Source organism: Stylophora pistillata, chromosome 12 (genome assembly GCF_964205215.1).
Source record: "Stylophora pistillata chromosome 12, jaStyPist1.2, whole genome shotgun sequence".
Lineage (NCBI taxonomy): Eukaryota > Metazoa > Cnidaria > Anthozoa > Scleractinia > Pocilloporidae > Stylophora > Stylophora pistillata.
In genome coordinates, this window is record NC_142530.1 from 26247171 (window position 1) to 26268734 (window position 21564).

Here is a 21564-nt window from a genome sequence, read left to right on the forward strand (position 1 = left end):
GAGGTTCAGCTGTTTTTCTATTCTCAGCTTTTGTATCCAGAATGCTGCAGATATTTTTGATGTCTAATATTTTCAAAAACAGAGCAAGGTATTCGCCAACAGCCATACAGTAACAGTCGCTCTTGTTCATGTCCTTCAATCCCATCACAAAGAAGTTAATTTTTGTCAAATCTGTTGGTCAATATCGACATTGCTGGCAAATAATGGCTACCTACGACCTTCTGTGTTGTTTCCGCTATCATAGTGAGAGTATTTTTTTCATTTGATCGCTTACTGTTACTGAGATCGCTTAAATTTCTCAGGGAGAAGCTGAGTAACCCAGTGACCTTCAAGGGTTACATAGTATACCAGCTATCCAAGACTTCAGTAGAAAATTCGATTTTTGGTTATTAATAGGATTTTCGTCTTATACCGGAAATTCAACACCAGCTGCTCATAATTAATCACATATTTGTTTTGTCTGCGGCTGAACTCTGGCAGAAATTTGATCGATAAAAAGCAGTGACTTAGGCTCTTGGATTTTTATTGAACGCAAAAAAAAAAAACAAACAAACAAACAAACAAATAACAAAAACAACAAGATGTTGAAGATCTATTATTATATAGAAAATTAAATTCACTCAGCAGATAAGAGAGACTAGTTGCACAACAGGGAAAATCGAATTAAAATTTAATAAATTAATAATTTCATGAGTAAGTATCGAATCGACTTTGTCGCTGTATCGTCATTGTACTTTGAACAATGAGGTGAAAGGTTTGTAGGAAACTGGGTTTACAGATGTAGCGAACTCGATGTTCAGTGTAGCGAACGGGTATCGATATCTGAAACTAACGAACCCGAAATGTACCGAAATTAAACTGGCTGCTGGGAGGCCGGCGATTTCCCCACCCAAGGTCCCCTCCCTCCTCGATGACGCGGGATTTGCATCAACGGTGACAAATACGTCACTGGGTTCAGGTCGATGATTACTTGAATTGAGTCAGGCTGACGGTGCAACTCTTTAGGTACAGCCCACCGGTTCATGATCCGAAGAATCCTCTCTCAAGCTTAAGATGTGTCGGTATTTTATTTACCTTGGTCTCTGCCTCGGTTACGTTTCATTTCTGGTCATTCCGACCTCTGCTAGTTGTAGCCCACCAGGTAAGATAAAATAACCTCAAATTGATATGTAGAACCCTAGTCGAGGGATTTTTCTAAACTTTTATTTTAGGTTCTCAATAAAAAAAAACCTCAGTGTTAAAAGCAAAAACGTTACACGTGACATACTGACTCAGTTGGTTGCATGATGAGGGTTTTCGTACCTACACAAACGACCGCTGAAATTTCCTTCTCTGAAGTTAGATTTTTAACCAATTGCAATTTTCGATCAGGGAAATTGCGTTAATTACTGAGTAGCAGATCACCCTAGGATACATTCATTTTTGCTAAGCTTGAAGTTATAATAGGAACCGCTTAATTATAATTAATTATAATTGGCTGTTGACCGAATTTTCATTTCTAAGGTTATATTTTAATTTTCGTGTAACATGCGTAAGGACCCGGAAACTTTGTCCCTTTTTGTTCTTGTAAAGTTATTTGGGATATATACATTATACCCTTAAAAATAATTTTGGCTGATGATTACTGCATCGAGTTTTCTGCCCAATATCTTCTAGCATACCTTTACAGTCTCTTGCGTTTCGAGTAAATCAACTGAAATGTTATTAGTTTCCGGGACTCTTGGAGTTAATAATGTAATTAACTTCCTTAGGTACTAAGTGTTGTGAAACAGTTTGTATTCTTGCCATCACTTGCGATCCTTATCAGCCCAAAGAGTGTAAACAAGTTCATGTATGAGTTTCAGCAGGAGTTCTTTTGTTCGGCAGACGTTGTTTTTTCTTGCTGATTCGTAGTGAGGGCTTACTGTAATTTTCAAAACGATCTAAACGAAACGAATAGGAAATTATATTACTTGCGAAATGAACTAAAAAATCTGTAGTTAGTAAAATGGAAAGCTGCAGTTTGCGAAATGAAAATCCCTAATTTACGAAACGAGAATCCGTGCGGTAATATCCTTTGACCAGAAGGATGAATCGGTCAGTGCGTCACTTGCATACGCACCTTAGCATATATTGAATAATATTTACATTTAGACCCCTACCTAATCTTTTTTTATTACATTCCATTTTCGTAGAATGATTTTTTTGTTGTTGTGAAAAAGGGAAATGGCATGACATTACTGCTGTGTTTTCATTCCCGCTGAGGAGGAAAGCGTGATACTTCTGATTCATCGTTAACGTTCAAGTGAATATTTCGCAAAGTACTCCAAGCAGATTTTCCTTTCGCACTTTCCTTATAGTTGTTAGTGGCTGCGAGCTTACGTATGTAAGCCACACTAATTAATACTAATTAACTAATTAACTAATTAACACTAATTAACTTACCGAATCATCCTTCCGGCTGGTGATCATAAGTTTTATGCAATTCTTGTTTTGCAAATTACAGATCTACAGATTTCCATTTTGCAAATTACAGATTTCCTTTTCAAAAATTACAGATTATGAGTTCATTTCATAAGTTACAGATTTAAATTTCGTTTCATTTCGTTTCTCAAACTACACTCAGCCCCCGCTATGAATCAGCAAGAAATAAAACAACGATAATGAAATCATAACTGTTCAAGCAAAGGCTGCATGCGGACGCTGAACGAGAGCTTTGGAATTGTAGAGACTGGAAGTTGTACGTTCGAGTATTAAAATTTTTTGTGCTGGAAATCTAACTCTCACTCATCTGCAATTTCTCCTCCATAATTTGTTTTACTTCCCCAGCTTCCTGCTCTTCATCTTCCTCACTCTTTCTCTCCTCATCGACTGCCCGTATGCGTGGTACCTCTCAAACTTTATCCTCATCATCACCTGCGTTGTCGAGTTACCTCGGTTTATCATCCACCAGACCTACCGATCCGGTAACGTCTTCCCCAGTCTCCACTTCTTCACCTTCATCATTCTCGCCCTCCTCATCGACTGCTGGTGTGTCTGGTACCCCTCAAACTTCGTCCTCATCGTCATCTGCGTCATCCATTTACCTCGGTTTATCATCTACCAGACCTACCGATCCAGTTACGTCTTTCCCAGTCTCCACTTCTTTATCTTCATCAATCTTGCCCTCCCCATCGACTGCCGGTGTGCCCAATACCTCTCAAACTTCATCCTCATCGTCACCTGCATCATCCAATTACCTCAGTTCATCATCTGTTGGACCTACAGTGTCAGCAATGTCTTCCCTGGTTTCCTCCTCTTCATCTTCATCATCTTCTCCAGCTCCACCTTCGTCTTCACCTCCACCTACAAATTCAACTGCTCTCCTAACCAGTATGTGTGTTATCAACCATATTTACCCCTTTAAAAAGAAAAGGAAGGGTTCTCAGCAAATGATAATAGGGACCTTAAGCAGTCAGGACGGCAACGCCAAGGAAGACTTCGATTAAAAAATGAATTTCTACTCTTAGTTAGAATTTAAAAAATGGCTGCATGAACTTACTATTCATACGGCGCCACAGCTCAAATTCAGCATGACGTATAGAAGTAGCGTTGAGTTCCAAATGGAACTTAAATTAATTTGCCGTCGCGGTTTCGGTTCGCAGACGACGCAAATTTTGGCGATTTTACGTTGCTGTTTTGCACAGGACGGCTAAGATATGTACAGAGTTTCAAAACGCACGTACTGAGCTATTGTTCTGCCAATTAGATCTCTTGTTTTTCCACGTTCTCGTTGCCGTCGCCATCGTGGTTGCTTAAGGTCCCTAATGGCGCCAGTGACACTTGTTTTAATCAGCGCAATCTTGTATAACATCATTTCCTTTAATTGTCCCTTTTTAATTGTAATATAATACTGTGCAGTGCAGTTTGTTTGAGTGTCGTGAAGCCAAAACAAAGATTTACCTCTTAATAAGCCATTGAGAACTTAAGGACAACAGGAAAAAAAAAGAGTGACTTCTGCTAGGGAAACCGAGACTGACCAAGCCCAGATAGGTTCTACATCTGATTGGTTGGAAGGTTGGCGCTGGTTTCAAACTAATCACAGCTAGCGTCAAGACAAAAAATGTAATGCAAATCTTTTTTTTCCTTTCTACCCTCAATTGAAAATCGCTCTTGCTCGTAATTAAAAATACTTTAATTATTGATTTTTTTCCAAAGATAATTGATCTTTTAATCTCTAGACTCGAGTAACTCGACCACTGAGCAAGGGAGTGCCCCTGGTATGTCATTTACGCCGTTGCATTTTGCACCTTAAAATTTTGTGTTCAAATGATTGTGAAACGATGATGATGGAAAATCGATTTCAAAGAGATTTGATCCTTCATTCGTAAGATTGTTATTCACACGAGTCCTTTGTCATAGACACCTAGCCGAGGATCTCAATGGGGTGATGGCTTTTACGGCCAAAAGTTAAAATTCTGGCTGCTTTATGGCAAACGGTTAATATCATTCCATCGTTGTCAACATAAATATTTTTTACGGTTAACTTTTTTTACAACAATTTTTACGCCTAATAGGCTAAATTTATGGCCTTTTTACGGCTCTCGGTCAACCTCACTGAGAGTCTCCTTGTCAGTTCGCCCAGTATCAGAGGATCGTCTTGGTTCGTCTTGAGAATTTTTTCTTCCCTACCGACAAAACACCAATAGTTTACGGTATTTTTTCTTTCTGCATTTCTCAAAAGAGCAAAGCTACCAAGAAAACAAGAACTAGTTCGCCTTTAAAAGGCTTTCCCAATAAATTTATTTTCTTAACACCTCAGTTTTTTTCTAACTCTAAAAATAGGTAACGCCACTACTACAGCCCAGCCCGAAAAGAAATCCACTACTATAGTCGGGTTGGTTATCTCCTATTTCGCCATCTTAGTGCTAGTCGCGGGCACATACCACTGGATGTCCCGCCAGAAGAAAACAAAAGTGGCAAAAGGAACTGTGTCCGAGATAGACGCGTCAGCACTGTGTGGATCAGCGGCAACAGCCCTTGGGGAAATTAAAGAAACGGAAGTTGGCATAACTCACCAGACATTTGCTGAAGACTCTGAAAGTCCAGAGAATGCAACCGACCCTGAATCGCGGGAAGCTACAGTTCTGTTTTCTGAGGATACGAAGTTTTAAGTCTTGCACAACTGTTTTAGTTAATTTTCAGCCTCGTTATCTTTATAAATTCTTGTATATTTTACATTATGAATGAATGAATGAATGAATGAACTTTAATAATTACTCCTGTACAGGCTTTTCAGCAACTATTTACAATGGTAGACAATTTACAACCACAAATGAACAACTTCAAATAGGGTAATGAGAATGAAAAAAATATTTAACAATTATTCCACGAGCGCGCGTTGGATATGAGATGATAGATAGCCAACGAGGCGCGTAGCGCCGATTTAGCTATAATCATCTCATATCCAACAAGCGCGAGTGGAATAATTGTTTTATTAAAAACATTAAATTCAATATTAAATTTTACTAAATTTTTTTAGCTCCCTTTTAATTTTAAGCTGACGCGTACGCTTACCATATTTCTAGATTATGGTATATTGGCTCACATACCATAACAGCTAAGTCAATAAAAAGTCTTGAATTGCATTATCCCATGATCCAGTTTTTAATAAATATATATATGTCCAGTGGGTATCGTACAAAGACTATTAATGTGCCCCTCTTAGGGAGTCCTTGAAAGAGTGACCTTACTGAAGGCAAGTTCACTAGGTCACTACTCAGGGAATTTAATAGTGAAACTGCTCTATAGGCAAAGGTTCGTTGACCGTTCGCGGACTTATAATAAGGGATCTGAAGTTTGTTGCTATGCCGCGTGGCTCGATCAAGTATGGTGGTGCGTTTTTGTAACTTGTTACATAGTAGTCGGGTGCTAAATTATTAGCACACTTATAGGCCATAACTGTATCTCTAAGTTGTAATGTTGTAAGTTCTATTGTCTGGCTCACTGACAGCCAGTTAAGTTGGTGCAATAGGGGAGTGACATGATCGTGCTTCCTGGAACCGGTGATGATCTTACAAGCAAAGTTTTGGATCAGTTGCAGTTTCTTTATATTAGTGGAGGATGTACTTGACCACACTGTTGAGCAACAGAACCAGTGATGATCTTACAAGCAAAGTTTTGGATCAGTTGCAGTTTCTTTATATTAGTGGAGGATGTACTTGACCACACTGTTGAGCAACAGAACCGGTGATGATCTTACAAGCAAAGTTTTGGATCAGTTGCAGTTTCTTTATATTAGTGGAGGATGTACTTGACCACACTGTTGAGCAATAGAACATTTTGCTGAATAACAGTGATGAAATAACAAGCCTTAGTGTTTCCTTGTCGAAACTGTTTTTAACTGTGTTGATCTGGACTAGTTTTGATAAACAAGAACAGAGACTAAGTAAGAAATGTGACTATCATAGGTCAGGTGTGAGTCAATGATCACACCCAAGTCTCTTGCTGAGTCAACAGGGGTAAGGAACTTCCCCAGCAATGACACCGAGAAATCATTGGAATGTCTATTTATCGGCTGCCTTGTGCCAATCAGCATAAATTTCGTTTTATTGGGGTTTATTAGCAACTGGTTTTCGCAACACCAAATAGCGACTCTTTGTAAATCCTCCTCGATCTTAATCTTGGCATTGTTAGAGTCAATTGCATTGAAAGATAGCAAGAATTTAGAATCATCGACATAAGACTCAAGATGGCAAAATTGAGGCGCGTATGGTAGATCGTTCGAGTAAATGCAGAAAAGGAGTGGAGAAATTATCGCGCCTTGAGGAACTCCGTGTGTGATCAGTAGCGGATCCGACCGGATGGAGCCGATGCGCACTGATTGGGTACGGCCAGACAAATAGCTCTGGAACCACGTGATGGCAGTGGGTGACACTCCCATGGTAGAGAGTTTCATTATGTTCTCCTTCTTGGTAGAAGTTGGCTCGCAGGCTTTGATTTGTAAGAAAAGCCAAGTTCCTTATGGAAGCAGTATGTTCTAGATACCGACGATAGCTAATTTTCATCACCGAATCTCTAAGGGTTTATTGGCTGCTATTCACTATTTCAAAGAATAGTTCAGCCTTTCGAGAACTCTCTTTGAATGTCACTGGTAAAAGTACATAATTAAATCGAGGACGCCGCCATTTTGATTCTTGTCCTCTGACGAAGAAAAGCCTCGCTCCACTTTTCCCAACTCTAAGTGGTCTTTTTGAAAATTAAGTCTCAAGGAAAGGCATTTTTGACTCAAAATAATTGCGCACTCGAGGCCAAGTTATCATCTAGCTAATCCGAGTTTTGTATGCGTCCTCGGCTTTTTTTTTTTATTACATCTTCCACAGATAATTTGAAAGTCAGCATTTTCATTCTAGATAGTACGACACAAGGTTGGTGTCTCCAAACTTATTTTCGATAGACAATTAGACCAGATTAGCGTGGGCCTTATAAATACAGTTTTGTTTTCAAATTCTTGATCCACGTGGTGTGATTGTTGATGCATTCCAAAACAAACAAACCTATACAAGAAGGGTAAAAAAAAAGAGCAGTCTAGTTAAGAACAAGAGCGGAAGAATAAAATTGGGATGATAGCAACTTTCTTTCCTTGTAACTATAGGTTCAACAGTTCGGTTTTACGGAAGGCTATTGATGTGTTTGTAAAAACCCAACTTTTTAAATACAGTTCTTTTTTTCTATTGTCTTTTGTCATTATTTGGATATATCAACAAAGTTGAAATGGTAAATTGGCCACCGTAACGATTACAAAAGCTGACGTTTCGAGCGTTAGCTCTTTGCCATTATTGTTGTTGTAGTGGTAAATGATAATATATCTTCTAAATCCTATTTGCTGAAAAAGTTTTATTCAGACTCTCCCTAAAAAAAGAAATTAGGAAAATCTTGGTGCCTGCATGTGTGTCTATCCGACTTCCTTGTGGAATATAGATTTTAAGATGGCAGTACCGAGCATAGGTCAGCCGGATGATCCGTTTATTGGCGATTCTCTTTTTACTCATACAACTCGTTTTCATTTCTAATTTTGAGGAACAATTTCTTTCAGTTAGGAACCGGACGCTCGGAAGCTCGGACGCTTTAATATAATCAACATCCTTTAAATTATCAGAGAAAATTCGGTAAGTTTCAGTTGTACTTGATATTTCCTATCTCATTCAAAATTGATTTCAGAAGAGCTATTTTTCTCTTGACAAGCAACGTTTTCAATAGAATTTAGGAGTTAGATTTTCAGACACTTTTCACGAACTAACACATGACATTTAAATGCATTGAGACTCTCTTTCAATTGTCCGCCCATGCCATAAAAGGCAGACAATGCAAACAAAAGCTATTAAGAGTCTCAGCCTTCCGAAGGAAACTTTGAAAGAAATCCCTCACGTGCTTTTTGTTCATGTATTCGTTAAGCACATCTATCAAAACATTCTGAAATATTGCTAGCAGATAACATTTCAGTCTTTACCGCCCACGTGTTAGAACCCCTTTACCAAAATTATCAAGTAAACAGTTCAATCTCAGCTTGATTTTTTTTTTAATTAATATAAAGAACATTTCAATCATGTTATAACAGGAATATATCGAGGCCATAGATGTGGGTTAAACAGAACTTCTTACCAATAACAGACAACAGTTTTGTTTTTCACTCGGGTAAAACAAAACAGTTCCAACACATATTCCTAACGAAAATACGCCCTTGAAAATAAAGCAATTTACATAAAAGTAGTGCTTTGTTTGGTAAGTTTTTCACGACCTGGTAATTGTTAAATTTGCTTTCATGTGATATGAACAAAAAGCAAAATTTTCATTTTGACTTTGTTTTTGAGGAAATTGCCGAGTCTGGCTAATATTGACTACGTCATATTAAATCTCTCTCTATATAGATATTAGAATAAAATCGGGAAATGCATATTCGAGTTTTACCCATGCACATAATTTGCTTTGTACTACCGCCACTTAGTATCTCGTGTATTAAGACCTCGACGAATTTATCATCTTCCAACATCTCAGAGGATCGACAAAGCTTCTCTATTCTACCTACCTGAAAATAATATTGTGAGCTGGCAATTAATCATCTATTGTAGTTGGTAAATAACCCCCTATTTGTTTTGACAAATATTCCTTTGATTGTTAGGAGTTATCCAATCACAAGAAAAACAATAGTAGCCTTTTATAAATACGATGTTCAAATGTTCACTTTAAAAGCGAAAGAAGGACATCAAGTTTTCATTTAGGACGGGGAAGAACAAAGCAAACATTCAGGTAAGAATCATAGCCTAAAGAATTTAAAAAACTTCAGATTAACTATAGTTTTTGGTAGAAATCCTTACGGAGAACAAACTGCTCTTTGACTGAATAACGAGAAGTTCCAGAACTAGCAGACTTCTGCTTAAAAGTAACGTTTAATATTAGACGCCAAAACTGAATGTCTTTTCATAACGTAACGCTTCAACTCTTAGTATTACTTGCTTAGTGCAAAACTTTTCTCCTTTTCTGCCTTTTCTTCCTTTTCTGCCTTTCTCCTTTTCTGCCTTTAAAAGCACACACAACCCACAATTCCTCTATTCGCTCCGACGAAGAGCTAACGCTCGAAACGTCAGCTTTTATAACCGTAACGGTGGCCAATTTATCATTTCAACGTTGTTGATATATTCAAATTATTTCGTTACCCCCACCGACGCAGCGCCAAACAGAAACTATCAGAAACTATCAGCCTTTCTCGTTACAGTCTTAAATCATGCCTGGATCAAGGTGCAAATACGACTTTTTGTAGAAGTCCTTATGGAGAACCAACTGGTCTTTGAAAATTAGGAGGACAGCCGGAACTTGCAGACTTCTACTTTTAGCTTGCAATATTAGACGACAAACCTAAATTCTCTTTCCCCTCAAACTTAAAACTTTGCCCTTTAACTCTTAATAGTATGTCTTCGGTATAAAAACTATCCTGAAAGTTTAAAGGCACGTTTAAATCAAGGTCTAAATGGACTGGACTATTCCTTTTCAAGATGTGGAAATTAGCTCAGTTTAGATCTACGAATTAAAATTTAAAAAAACTCCGGGTAAAGCACGCTGGTTTTTTTTTTTTTTTTTATTCGGATAAGGTAGCATCTACTTTGTGTAACGGGAGCTTTCGAAGAGATCAGTACTTTCTGATAATGTTTCAATTCGAAAATTTTTATTTAGTCCAGTAACTAAGGAGATTGAACAAATATTTAAAGTGAAAGCTTTAACAGTTGGAATCTAAACATTCAGATTCTTTCATCCACTCTGACTAGCTGTTAGATGTAGGTTAATGGAAAACTCAGGTTCTTGGCGTTCAGGTGCTTTTGATTGGTTGATGCAAAGAGGATGGTAAAAAAAAAAGGCGAGGGTGAAATATCAAGAGATACAATTCTCGCGGTCCTCTTCAAATTATTAAGGTATTTCAGTTCAGGAAAGTACTTTTTAGATAAGAATAGCAAGCCGGGTGTCACACAAATGTTCTTCCGTGTTCCAACCGATCCAATGAAATAGTTGTTGTTCTCACTTTATCATTTTTGTTATTGTTTTGTTTTGCTTTTACCGTCTTTTGTCTGTTGAATCGATTTATTATCATAAGGCCATTCAAATTATGCATTGTACATTTCTACTACATATACATAAGCTGGAACGATCACCTTCGCCGTGACGTGAGAAGGACTGCTGTAAGTAATATTAAGCGGCACAGTATAAAAAGCAGTCACCCTGTGTTAAGCGGTCAACTTTGCGGTCGTGGTCACCCTTTTCTGAGACCCAACGGCCTGATCGTAGTTTCTCCACCTGTATTGAACGATCACTTAGAGCGGACCCACTCAAATAAAATTGGGAATAATCTTACAAGTAAAATCTAATCCATGTTTATTTCCCGAAATCAATGCTAGTAGAATTTTTGAGCGAGCTTTTGTTCAATAACTGGTAAGTTATGGCACAAAATGGCGTTTTCATCTTGTTTTATGATATCCCCTTCATTTGGAACCTGCATTTAGCGTTCACCATTCCTTGCCGGTGACCGCTTTATAGAGGTTAATTCCACTGAAGTGGCTAACGTTTCGATAACAATAGCAGAAGGCTTCATCACTATTGAGTATAAATGTAAACACTTTTTCGCACTTAACAGAATACCATTTAGTTCTTAGTTGACATTATTTTATGATGGTATTTCAAAACAAAATCAACTATACTTGAACTTCAAATGACATCGTGGAAAACTCTCCTTTTCATAGAGAAGATTCTCTCCTCTCAGCATTGGACGTCAGTCCTCAGTCAAGACGTCTTTTGATTGGAAAATCTTCTTGTTGGACAAATTTGAAAAGCAGTTGCACCATGAACACGTTTCGATTTTTCCTACGCCCGAAACGCTATGAAACACGATGTTGTCGTCCTTTCTTGTTCGGTTTGTCAACTCGAAGTCTTAGATCAGTAGCTCAGGTACACTTTAAATCATTTTTAACGTAATGACGGTGTGAAAATTTAAATTTGTATATTCTATGATAATGTCTACCTTTAACAATAGGGATATATTGTTCACGTGAAGACAAATACTCCTTCTTCAAAAGAAAAAAAAACTTTGGCGAGTGACTTCAAAAAAGCTTAAAAAGATTTTAACCTCTTTCGCATTGAAAAATCCAATTGATGTTAATTCCAGATAAATTTGTTTATTTTAGCCAACCAGCTACTAAACGCACATAAAATTTAATTTGACTTATTGAAAAATGAGGTTATTACCAACAGGACAACGTCTAGTATTCATGTTCTAAAGTGCCAGACTTACGACATTGTCATAATTTGATTAAAAGTGGGATAAAAGCTTAAGTACAGTGTAAATAATTTAGCACTTTTCTACTGTAAAGAAGCGGCTGATATTATCCATTTTTTTCAAGATGTGTGATTAATTTGTAATTTGTTAATATTTTCAAGAAAGGCATTCATAGTAATTAATGAAGTAAGAAGCAAAACTTTCACGAATTTCAACATAAAAAAACGATTTTTCTTAATTAAAGACTTAATTGATTTTCGACCTAGCACGTAGTCTTTTCGTCTCTATAGAGTCTCTATGACCATTTACTCTCTTGGGAAGAATTTCTGTTTCAAAACGTTTAAATACCTAATCTGAAAGGCTCATTTGATTTCCAGTTCCTAATCTTCGCACACGGAGCTGTATACACAGGTAAAGTAAGGCTAGGAGTGATACCAAAGAAGCACCCATTACTCATGACTTTACTTTTATTTTACTCTAAAACGTTAGTTTACGATAGGTGTCTATTAAATTTAAAAGTTTCAAAATCACATTTAGAGAGGTTTGTAAATGGCTTTTGGTGGTTGGTAATAATGATTTTTGCTTTACTAATTGCTTATTTTGATAGCCTTATATATTCGCTCGAAGCTAAGCAAGGTGTTTTAACGAAATACACTTGTAAAGAGGAATTGGAACAGAATTATATTGAGGCGAGAAATTCAAAATAACGATATTCTCTGCTGGTTTTATGACACTTATTTGTGTAAATTACAGGAGGGAAAAGACCCGTTTACAAGCACTCAGGGTGATGCAAGCCCGATGGAGGCTTCTTTTTACCTGATCGTAAAACATAATGAACGCGAGTGAAACAATTGTCGGAGCGCGTTTTGCAATCGTAAATTAAATCGGCGATAAAGATATCAAATTGAGGTGTTGCATGAAAAGCCTCTCAGTTTCCAAAATACTGCTCCAAAAGCGAAAAAACATTAAAAGAAAAGATGTCGAAAAGTGTCCAAGAAACACAGACATAGCGCTCTCCAGAAGTATTGTATGCTACTTGTTGGTGAATGAATTAATTCCCCCAAAATCTTAATTTTCTTAAAGCAAAAGAGTCGACTCAGAGCTTCTCCAAAAAGCAAGAAAAGTGATGAACGTAAGTAAAACCCTGATTTTGCTTTTCAAACTGCCAAGTACCAAGTTCTTGAAGCTAAACAATTAATATTTCGTAAATGGGTCACCCTTTTTAATCTTTTCCGTCAGAGTAGAATCCATTGCTGATTAAAAGAGCCGTGGCACACATGTTTTGATATTGACTTGGTGATATGACTTACAATAGATTTCAATTCAACAGCACCTGGGGTGGCTTAGAAACCTTTATGGTCTTTTTGTAATTCTTCGATGGATGGGTCGATTCTTCCCCAAATTTTCGTAGATTTCCTTTAAAATGTCATAAAGAGAACGCACATTTATAACTCAGTTAACAAGTTGTAACCATTGTTTTTAACAATATTTTCAGCACCGATCATGGTTCTTGCGAAAAGGCCTCAACTTTGGCGTCGCGTGTCTAGCTGCGTACCAACGGCCTAATTTTTATTAAATCGATTTTAGATCACTGCATCAAAGTTTTAAACTTTAAAATGCTAAGGAGTAGGTTGTGACAAAAGTTAACTATCTCTATCCACAGGTGATTTTACTGGTTAGCGTTGTTTTGATGACAATATGCTTAGTGAATGGCACACCTTTCAAGGTTTGTAAACTATATTTGTAGTGATTTTTCCAATGTCAATGAGCGCAACTAATCAGAATTAATTGTGGCAGCTTTGAATGGCATTGCATATCTACAGAAATTTTAGCCCAAAAAATGAAAGCTCTTAACTCTTTTGGAAACTTTTTTATCTTCATCCCTGTCTATTTCTGTGGTCCTCCACTGTACCCGTTTAAACCCACAATCCTTTGTTAGTCTGTCAATCTGGCCGCGCCCGCCACCTTTATTTTCCTCACTCAGCAGTCATTATTTAAATGTCCAAATACATCATTTCCTTCGCGCCAACGAACTGAAGCCCACTCAAATATATCTTATTAAGCAGTTTCAACAGTAAAGTCAAGAGAGTACCGTTCAAAAAGTGAACTGACAATTTCTTGTTTTCAGGGACCGTGGGACTTTGACGACCTGGCTCGGTACAACAGAGCAGGTACAATCATCAGCCTCTAATGTTTTTAGCATTTCCTCATTTAACTTCAATTTTTTGTTACATTCTCTTAGAACTGCAACTCTTTTCTAGTTTCTGTCTATGGACTATCACCATCTTTAAAAGTCTTAAATCAGTTGTTTTTTTTTTTCAACCATATATTAGTTCCTTCGAATTACGAACCTGTGGGTTGTTTCAGTTCTGGGAAACTGAAAAAGGCGAAAGTATTTGGCAAGAAGGGGTACAAGAAGATTAAGGCCGGAGCAGAGAAACTTATTGACCAGTGCAGTGAGAGCCAGGACTATGCAATCATCGGAATCCAGAAGATAAAGAAAAACATTTTGTGTTTAAATGGAGACTTAGAAAAATGGGATCCAAATAATTTTAAAATGCAGAACGAAAGCAAATGTCCAGGTGGAGCCGGATCGAAGAAGACAATCTCCATTTACAAAAAAAGCGTTAATCCAGGTAGAGGAAAATTAGGAAGCGATCCGGGTTTTCCAAACGTTTGATTTTCGCTAAAATGTATAGGTGATACCCAACCGACACGCAAACTGAATTGATTGTCCTTGTAGGTTGAGAATTTTTGCCTCAATGAAAAAAAATTGCTTTTTATCAGTTACAATATGTTGCCTCATTTTTCTCCATAATCTTGCCTGGAAAACTCTCCCTTGCATCCGTGGCTTTTCTGCTGCCTTAGCTGGGCCTGCGGTAGATACTGACTCAGAGTGAAATTCTGCGACTCACGGATTTTTCTGACCTCCATAACTGACCCTTTTTGAAAATCTGATCATTAATAAAACCCAAGAGAGTTTTAGGGGAGCAAGCAATTACACTTGAAGTTAATTTCCAGACAGTGGCTCGAAATTCCCTTCTGATAAAAGAACAAACCCTTTTCGACACCCTGGTTGTCCCTCTCAATCCTGGAAATTCTGGCTTTCGACATGGCTTATCTCAGCAGTAAGCGCGCAGGTCGCCTGTCACATTTAAACCGAACTGTAATGGCTTAGCTCACCTCAGAATCTTCTGTGTAGCATCAGAACGCAGAATCCTCCCGGGGACTCAGAATTTTTCCCTAGTCCCATTCTTAAAACAAGACGAAGAAACAACTTACTTTAATCCTACTTATGTTCTGTAATGTCTTTGTAGGGATTATATCCGATGGGAAGTGTAGATATGGCGACAAAGTATTCAATGATGGAGAAGAAGCTCCAATATATCACAAGACGGACGATTATTGTGAATTGTGTGAGTGCATAAAAGGAAACCTGACTGACTGCATGCATATCAAATGTGACACTGGATTGTTGGGCTGTAAAGAAATTGTTTATCCAAAAGAACCAGGGGAGTGTTGTCCGAAATGCAAAGCGGAACCTTCTAGGAGGAGTAAGTAGAATTCTTATTCCACTTTCATTGGGTAACTCTGAAAATTACAATGACAAGGGTAAATATGATCGTAGTAAGCACACTATGATGATAAGATCTAAACTCCGTGTTGGTAAGGCTCTGAGGATCGAAATAGTAGAGAAGTTAAGTGGTCTTAAATCTCCCAAGACCAAAACTGTTATGAGCCAATGCCTTTCATAATAAGCCGCTGGAAAGGATTGGAACAACCTCTCTTTTTAAATTCTTAAATGACTTAGGATTTAGATAAGAGTCTAGACAAATGATAGAGACACTGCACAGTGCACTGGACTCCGGGTCGAGGGATCTGGGTTCTAGCCGCTGGCCGGGGACATTGTGTTGTGTTCTTAGGCAAAACACTTTACTCCCACAGTGCCTCTCTTCGCCCAGGAGTAGAAATGGGTACTAGTGAATTTTCAAGGAATCCTTATAAAATGCTAGGGGGGGAACCTTGCGGTTAACTAGCATCCCGTCCAGGGGAGGGATGGGAGTAGTAATACTCTTAGTGGCTTCATGATGCACGGACTGAACCTGGATGAACTCCGACTGAGTGAGCCGATAGACTCGAGTACACATTTTGCCTTACCGTTACAAATTACTAAATGTAGTATGTAGAGTCTCTCTTATATATTTTTTAAACCTTATTTCTCATCGCCATTTTTTGACCTATATCTTTTATATACTGATCGCCGGTTTTCTACCAACGTCGGTTCCCTATAAGGATCCTGCCATCGGTCTTTTCAGTCTAACTAGAGCATTTATTTTTCCTATTTACCTACTAATTAGGATATCATTATTATCATAATTACTCTCGTTATTATCTATGAAGATAACAATGAAATCACAACAATAGCTTTACGTTAGTGGCATAAAGTCCCACTGGCAAAACGGAGATCTGTAGTTTAATTTCTAAGCTAGTGATGGATTAATTTAAATTCAAATTATATAAGTATATATAAGATATATATACTTATATATATACTTATATATATATATATATATATATATATATATATAAACGTAAAAAACCATATCCTTGAATCGGAGAGTGCTCTACAATCATGGAGCTTTGTAAACAATTATTTAGGAAAATAAAAATTAAAACTTTGCACTAGAACTTCGCACTACAGATCTGTTTCGAAAGGGTTAAAAGTCCTCTCTCGTCAGGTGGGTAAGATACTAGTTGACTAACGATCCTTTTTTAAGTAGGTGGTTTGAGCATGTCTTATCAAATATTTAGTTGAGTGCCGGCACGCACTCGCCAGTTCGTTCCTTTTAGGGCACCCTAAACAAAAGGGTGAAGCACGAGAAGATAAAATTCGTATCCCCAAGCGGCCATGTAATGTTCTGTTTATTAAATAGATACCGATGAAATTTCCTCATAAAAGACAACTTTTTTTTATTCATTTTCGAAACAGCAATTGGGTAATTATGTTGGTAACCATGGCCATACGAATATCCTCACACGTGAAAGATAAAAATAGTATCTTCACTGCGCGCGGTGAAGATATTTTTTAGTAAAAGGAGAAATCCTGGTATTTCATCAGTATCTATATAATAAATAAATAAATATATATATATACGATTATTTAGGAAAATAAAAATTAAACCTTGGTACCAAGTTTTAATTTTTATTTTCCTAAATAATCGTTTACAAAGCTCCGTATGATTGTAGAGCACTCTCCGATTCAAGGATAAGGTTTTTTACATTTTTACATTTATATATATATATACATTAGTTGAAGAATCAAAGAGGACGCATCGATTCTCTGTTACTCTGAGTTTCGCGCCGAAGCGCTCGTCAGACAGAGCGCAGACAAGCGCTCGTCAGACAGATTCTGTCTGACGAGCGCTTCGGCGCGAAACTCAGAGTAACAGAGAATCGATGCGCCCTCTTTGATTCTTCAACTAATGTATACCCAGCTCTGCTAACGCAGCATTGAGCACTTTATGCCAAGGTAGGCTCTACCCTCACATTTATATATATTGCTAAGCTATGTATTTATATATTGCTAAGCTAAAAAGAGTGCTCGACTTACGGAGCGTTAGTAATAAATGATAGTGAGTTGAAAGATTTAAAATCCATTATATTATAGTAATGTTCTGTCACGATGTAATTCGATTACGTTACAGAACTGTAATGTAATCGATTTTAAACCTTTTCAACTTACTATTATTTATTATTTATTATTTATTTATTACAGATAGATAGATTATAGCAAAAGCTTCAAGTGTCTACAACAAGATTCAAACTGGTTCAAATTTGCAAAATAAGTCAACGAGTGAGTTTAAATATTCTGACTAGTGACATCCAAAAGATAAATAATTTGATGCTGTTCCGCTAAACTCAATGATAATTTTGAAAGTAACTATGCCGTCTGCAATTTTGTGATTTCAGAGTGCGATGGCAAGCAATCTTGGTTGAGTTACGAAGATGACAAGTGTTTGTTTTGCGAGTGCCATGGGCAAGTTTCCGCGACCTGTCGCGTTGTCAAACCTATGTGCCCAGCTGTAAGTTGCAATGAGCCGGTAATCCCGGACGGAACGTGCTGTCCATATTGCGGTATTTACCATATTCCTGTCCATCATAAGACTGCACATGATAATAATAATAATAATCGCTTTTTCTTTCTGCCTGGGGTTTGGGAATTTAGTTACAATTGTAGTGTCACAATGACGATATCAATCCATAATACTTTTAGATAGAGAAAGGAAATAGAAACCAGGTGCAACAGTGGTGAACGAAGGAAATATTGAAACTGACATGGTAAAAATTGTATGGCTGACAGTAAGGAGAATTGCTGATGAGATCTTAGGAGTGAAAGAGTCAAGGAACACGGTTGATGAATGCAGTTTCATCTTTCATGTCCATTTCTTCCAGAATCTCCAAAGCATATATCACACTACCGATCATCTTCACCTGTTGGTAAAACGGACAATGACACATGAAGCTGTTTTATTTTTCATTGATCAATAAATTTCTTTCTTGTCTTGACAGAACCACAAACAACTCCTCCGCCAGTGTTTACAATCAAGCCAACGGAGGAGAGACCAGAGCCAACCTTCCCTTTTCCTTTCTGATGCGAAATAAGAGGTAAAGACGATAAACTCATAAACCGTTGCTAAGCAGCTAAGTTCGTAATCAGGAATTGTTCGAATAATCAGGAATAAGTTCGTAATCAGGAATCAGGAATTGCATACGTCATTGTTCTCGTCTAGCCTTTGTTCTTTTTCTTTCTTTTTCTAAGCTTCTTCATCTTCTTGATCGTCTTCTTTCCTTCTCTAATCTTCTAGTGAGCATCGTAGTTGATCCTATTTTGCCTTTCCTCGCCATCTACTCCTTCTATTTGACCTCTTTATTTTACCATTAATTTTTCTGACCTTTTTTTATTTTGTTTTTGTTTTCGTGATTCTGTTTGGTGCTACAATTTGAATTGCCAAAAACCCAAAGAATATATTCCTTCTGAAGTGATAAGCGTGAATTTTTAATCATTTGTCTTTGAAAACCAGCTACACAGGATTTAACCAACTTTTTTGTAACTCATTTTCAGGTGCAGATGATCCACGGGAATTACTATCTTATAGAGGCTCCTCACCCTACGTTAACTATTGTATTCTGCAAATGTTATATTCTTTTATAGAAGTTACAACCAGAAAAAAATAAAAACGTTAAAACTCAAGGATTTGGTTTATTTTATTGACTGTGTTGTTTGATCTGGTGAGCTCCACACATGTATTTGTTTTTACATCTGATTCAGTTTTCTTTGACAACATTATTGCAACTAGATCTAGGTGAGCCTTGGAATCGTAGAAATATTGATCGTTTCTAAAGTTAAGAACAGACCGATTATCACTGATTATTCAAGCTAAATCATCACTGCATATTTGTCAGGACTCACTCTTGGGATAGTGGTGCCTTTTACTAACCAACTATATGAAAAAAAAAAAAAAAGCCACACGTTTTAAATGTGGCTACGTCGCTTGGGAAACGCGAGTCGTGAGCCCATTCCACAGGAAAGGCCTTGATGTGAAAGCGGTGGATTCTAGAAATGTCCGTTGTATGGTTTTAATCGCCAAGGGTTTGTGTAGTGTCACAATGACGATATCAATCCATAATACTTTTAGATAGAGAAAGGAAATAGAAACCAGGTGCAACAGTGGTGAACGAAGGAAATATTGAAACTGACATGGTAAAAATTGTATGGCTGACAGTAAGGAGAATTGCTTATGAGATCTTAGGAGTGAAAGAGTCAAGGAACACGGTTGATGAATGCAGTTTCATCTTTCATGTCCAGTTCTTCCAGAATCTCCAAAGCATATATCACACTACCGATCATTTTCACCTGTTGGTAAAGCGGACAATGACACATGAAGCTGTTTTATTTTTCATTGATCAATAAATTTCTTTCTTGTCTTGACAGAACCACAAACAACTCCTCCGCCAGTGTTTACAATCAAGCCAACGGAGGAGAGACCAGAGCCAACCTTCCCTTTTCCTTTCTGATGCGAAATAAGAGGTAAAGACGATAAACTCATAAACCGTTGCTAAGCAGCTAAGTTCGTAATCAGGAATTGTTCGAATAATCAGGAATAAGTTCGTAATCAGGAATCAGGAATTGCATACGTCATTGTTCTCGTCTAGCCTTTGTTCTTTTTCTTTCTTTTTCTAAGCTTCTTCATCTTCTTGATCGTCTTCTTTCCTTCTCTAATCTTCTAGTGAGCATCGTAGTTGATCCTATTTTGCCTTTCCTCGCCATCTACTCCTTCTATTTGACCTCTTTATTTTACCATTAATTTTTCTGACCTTTTTTTATTTTGTTTTTGTTTTCGTGATTCTGTTTGGTGCTACAACTTGAATTGCCAAAAACCCAAAGAATATATTCCTTCTGAAGTGATAAGCGTGAATTTTTAATCATTTGTCTTTGAAAACCAGCTACACAGGATTTAACCAACTTTTTTGTAACTCATTTTCAGGTGCAGATGATCCACGGGAATTACTGTCTTATAGAGGCTCCTCACCCTACGTTAACTATTGTATTCTGCAAATGTTATGTTCTTTTATAGTAGTTACAACCAGAAAAAAATTAAAAACGTTAAAACTCAAGGATTTGGTTTATTTTATTGACTGTGTTGTTTGATCTGGTGAGCTCCACACATGTATTTGTTTTTACATCTGATTCAGTTTTCTTTGACAACATTATTGCAACTAGATCTAGGTGAGCCTTGGAATCGTAGAAATATTGATCGTTTCTAAAGTTAAGAACAGACCGATTATCACTGATTATTCAAGCTAAATCATCACTGCATATTTGTCAGGACTCACTCTTGGGATAGTGGTGCCTTTTACTAACCAACTATATGAAAAAAAAAGCCACACGTTTTAAAATGTGGCTACGTCGCTTGGGAAACGCGAGTCGTGAGCCCATTCAACAGGAAAGGCCTTGATGTGAAAGCGGTGGATTCTAGAAATGTCAGTTGTATGGTTTTAATCGCCTCTGGATGGTAGCTTTTATCTGCACTGACTCTCCCTTTCAGGCAGGTAATATAAATTGGTGCGGGTGTTGAGTGAATTTCTTCTTGTACCATTACGTGACAGATGGCTTTAATTTTGCAATCATTTTAGAGGAAACTATGGGCAATTGTTTACCTCGGGGTACCGTAATTACTTACGAAAGAATGATGCTGATAATTAATTCAAGTTGTCATTGTATTATCGAAGACACTGCTGGAAGTAAAGTGCCCTGGAAATAATGCATTATACTTTCATTTCTTTTGGATTGAATTTCAATGATGATTTATCACTCTTACAATTAAACAAGCTAATTCAATATTGCACATTTGTCATATTTCACTGTGGTTGTTATCTATGTGGGATCTCCCATCGACAAGCAAAGCGCTGAGGAAAAAGAACACAAACTTTGACAGAACCGCCTGATAAATCTCCTTCAAGGCGTGAAGTGTACAAAACTTGAAAAAAATTTGTCTTTAGGCTCGCTCAATGAATTCTTTAGAACTGAACAGTCACCTTTCATAGCTAAAGGCAAAGCAGGTGGCTCAAAACTATCACAATCTATCGTAACCTGTTTGCACAGCGCAGACAGGAAAAAAGCGCGTCCTTGTCTTATTTTCATTCAATTCAATAACCTCAAAACTAGTGCCGCATGAATTGGAATAAAAAACCAAACACTATAAACTAAAGAACAAAGAAATATATAA

At 37.3% G+C, this 21564-nt stretch overlaps 2 protein-coding genes across 5 annotated transcripts; both read left to right on the forward strand.

The window, feature by feature from the left end:
* Nucleotides 1-724: 724 nt before the first annotated feature.
* LOC111336666 (uncharacterized) lies at nucleotides 725-5609 on the forward strand. Of its 2 annotated transcripts, XM_022942793.2 has the most exons (4): nucleotides 725-1141; nucleotides 2809-3351; nucleotides 4200-4238; nucleotides 4804-5609. In XM_022942793.2, the coding sequence occupies exons 1-4, from the start codon at nucleotides 1054-1056 to the stop codon at nucleotides 5130-5132; spliced, it is 999 nt and encodes a 332-aa protein (XP_022798528.2). In that variant the 5' UTR covers nucleotides 725-1053; the 3' UTR covers nucleotides 5133-5609. The 2 variants fall into 2 exon arrangements, with proteins under 2 accessions (XP_022798528.2, XP_088596007.1); XM_088739881.1 differs by lacking the exon at nucleotides 4200-4238.
* A 3613-nt stretch (nucleotides 5610-9222) lies between these two features.
* Nucleotides 9223-20452, forward strand: LOC111336675 (uncharacterized). 3 transcript variants are annotated; one of them, XM_088740853.1, is made up of 11 exons: nucleotides 9248-9264; nucleotides 12154-12187; nucleotides 12860-12908; nucleotides 13440-13502; nucleotides 13905-13947; nucleotides 14110-14412; nucleotides 15094-15330; nucleotides 17747-17911; nucleotides 18347-18442; nucleotides 18900-19865; nucleotides 20323-20452. In XM_088740853.1, the coding sequence occupies exons 3-9, from the start codon at nucleotides 12903-12905 to the stop codon at nucleotides 18427-18429; spliced, it is 900 nt and encodes a 299-aa protein (XP_088596979.1). In that variant the 5' UTR covers nucleotides 9248-9264; nucleotides 12154-12187; nucleotides 12860-12902; the 3' UTR covers nucleotides 18430-18442; nucleotides 18900-19865; nucleotides 20323-20452. The 3 variants fall into 3 exon arrangements, with proteins under 3 accessions (XP_022798541.2, XP_088596979.1, XP_088596980.1); XM_088740854.1 differs by lacking the exon at nucleotides 9248-9264 and having other exon boundaries at nucleotides 11957-12187; nucleotides 18900-19538; nucleotides 19770-19865; XM_022942806.2 differs by lacking the exon at nucleotides 12154-12187 and having other exon boundaries at nucleotides 9223-9264.
* Nucleotides 20453-21564: the final 1112 nt, after the last annotated feature.

Coding starts and splice junctions, on each gene's coding strand:
- LOC111336666 (XM_022942793.2), top strand. CDS start 1,054: ATGTGTCGGTATTTTATTTACCTTGGTCTCTGCCTCGGTTACGTTTCA. Junction 1,142..2,808: donor TGCTAGTTGTAGCCCACCAG/GTAAGATAAAAT, acceptor TTACTTCCCCAG/CTTCCTGCTCTTCATCTTCC. Junction 4,239..4,803: donor TGAGCAAGGGAGTGCCCCTG/GTATGTCATTTA, acceptor CTCTAAAAATAG/GTAACGCCACTACTACAGCC.
- LOC111336675 (XM_022942806.2), top strand. Junction 13,948..14,109: donor GGCTCGGTACAACAGAGCAG/GTACAATCATCA, acceptor ACCATATATTAG/TTCCTTCGAATTACGAACCT. Junction 15,331..17,746: donor AGCGGAACCTTCTAGGAGGA/GTAAGTAGAATT, acceptor TTGTGATTTCAG/AGTGCGATGGCAAGCAATCT.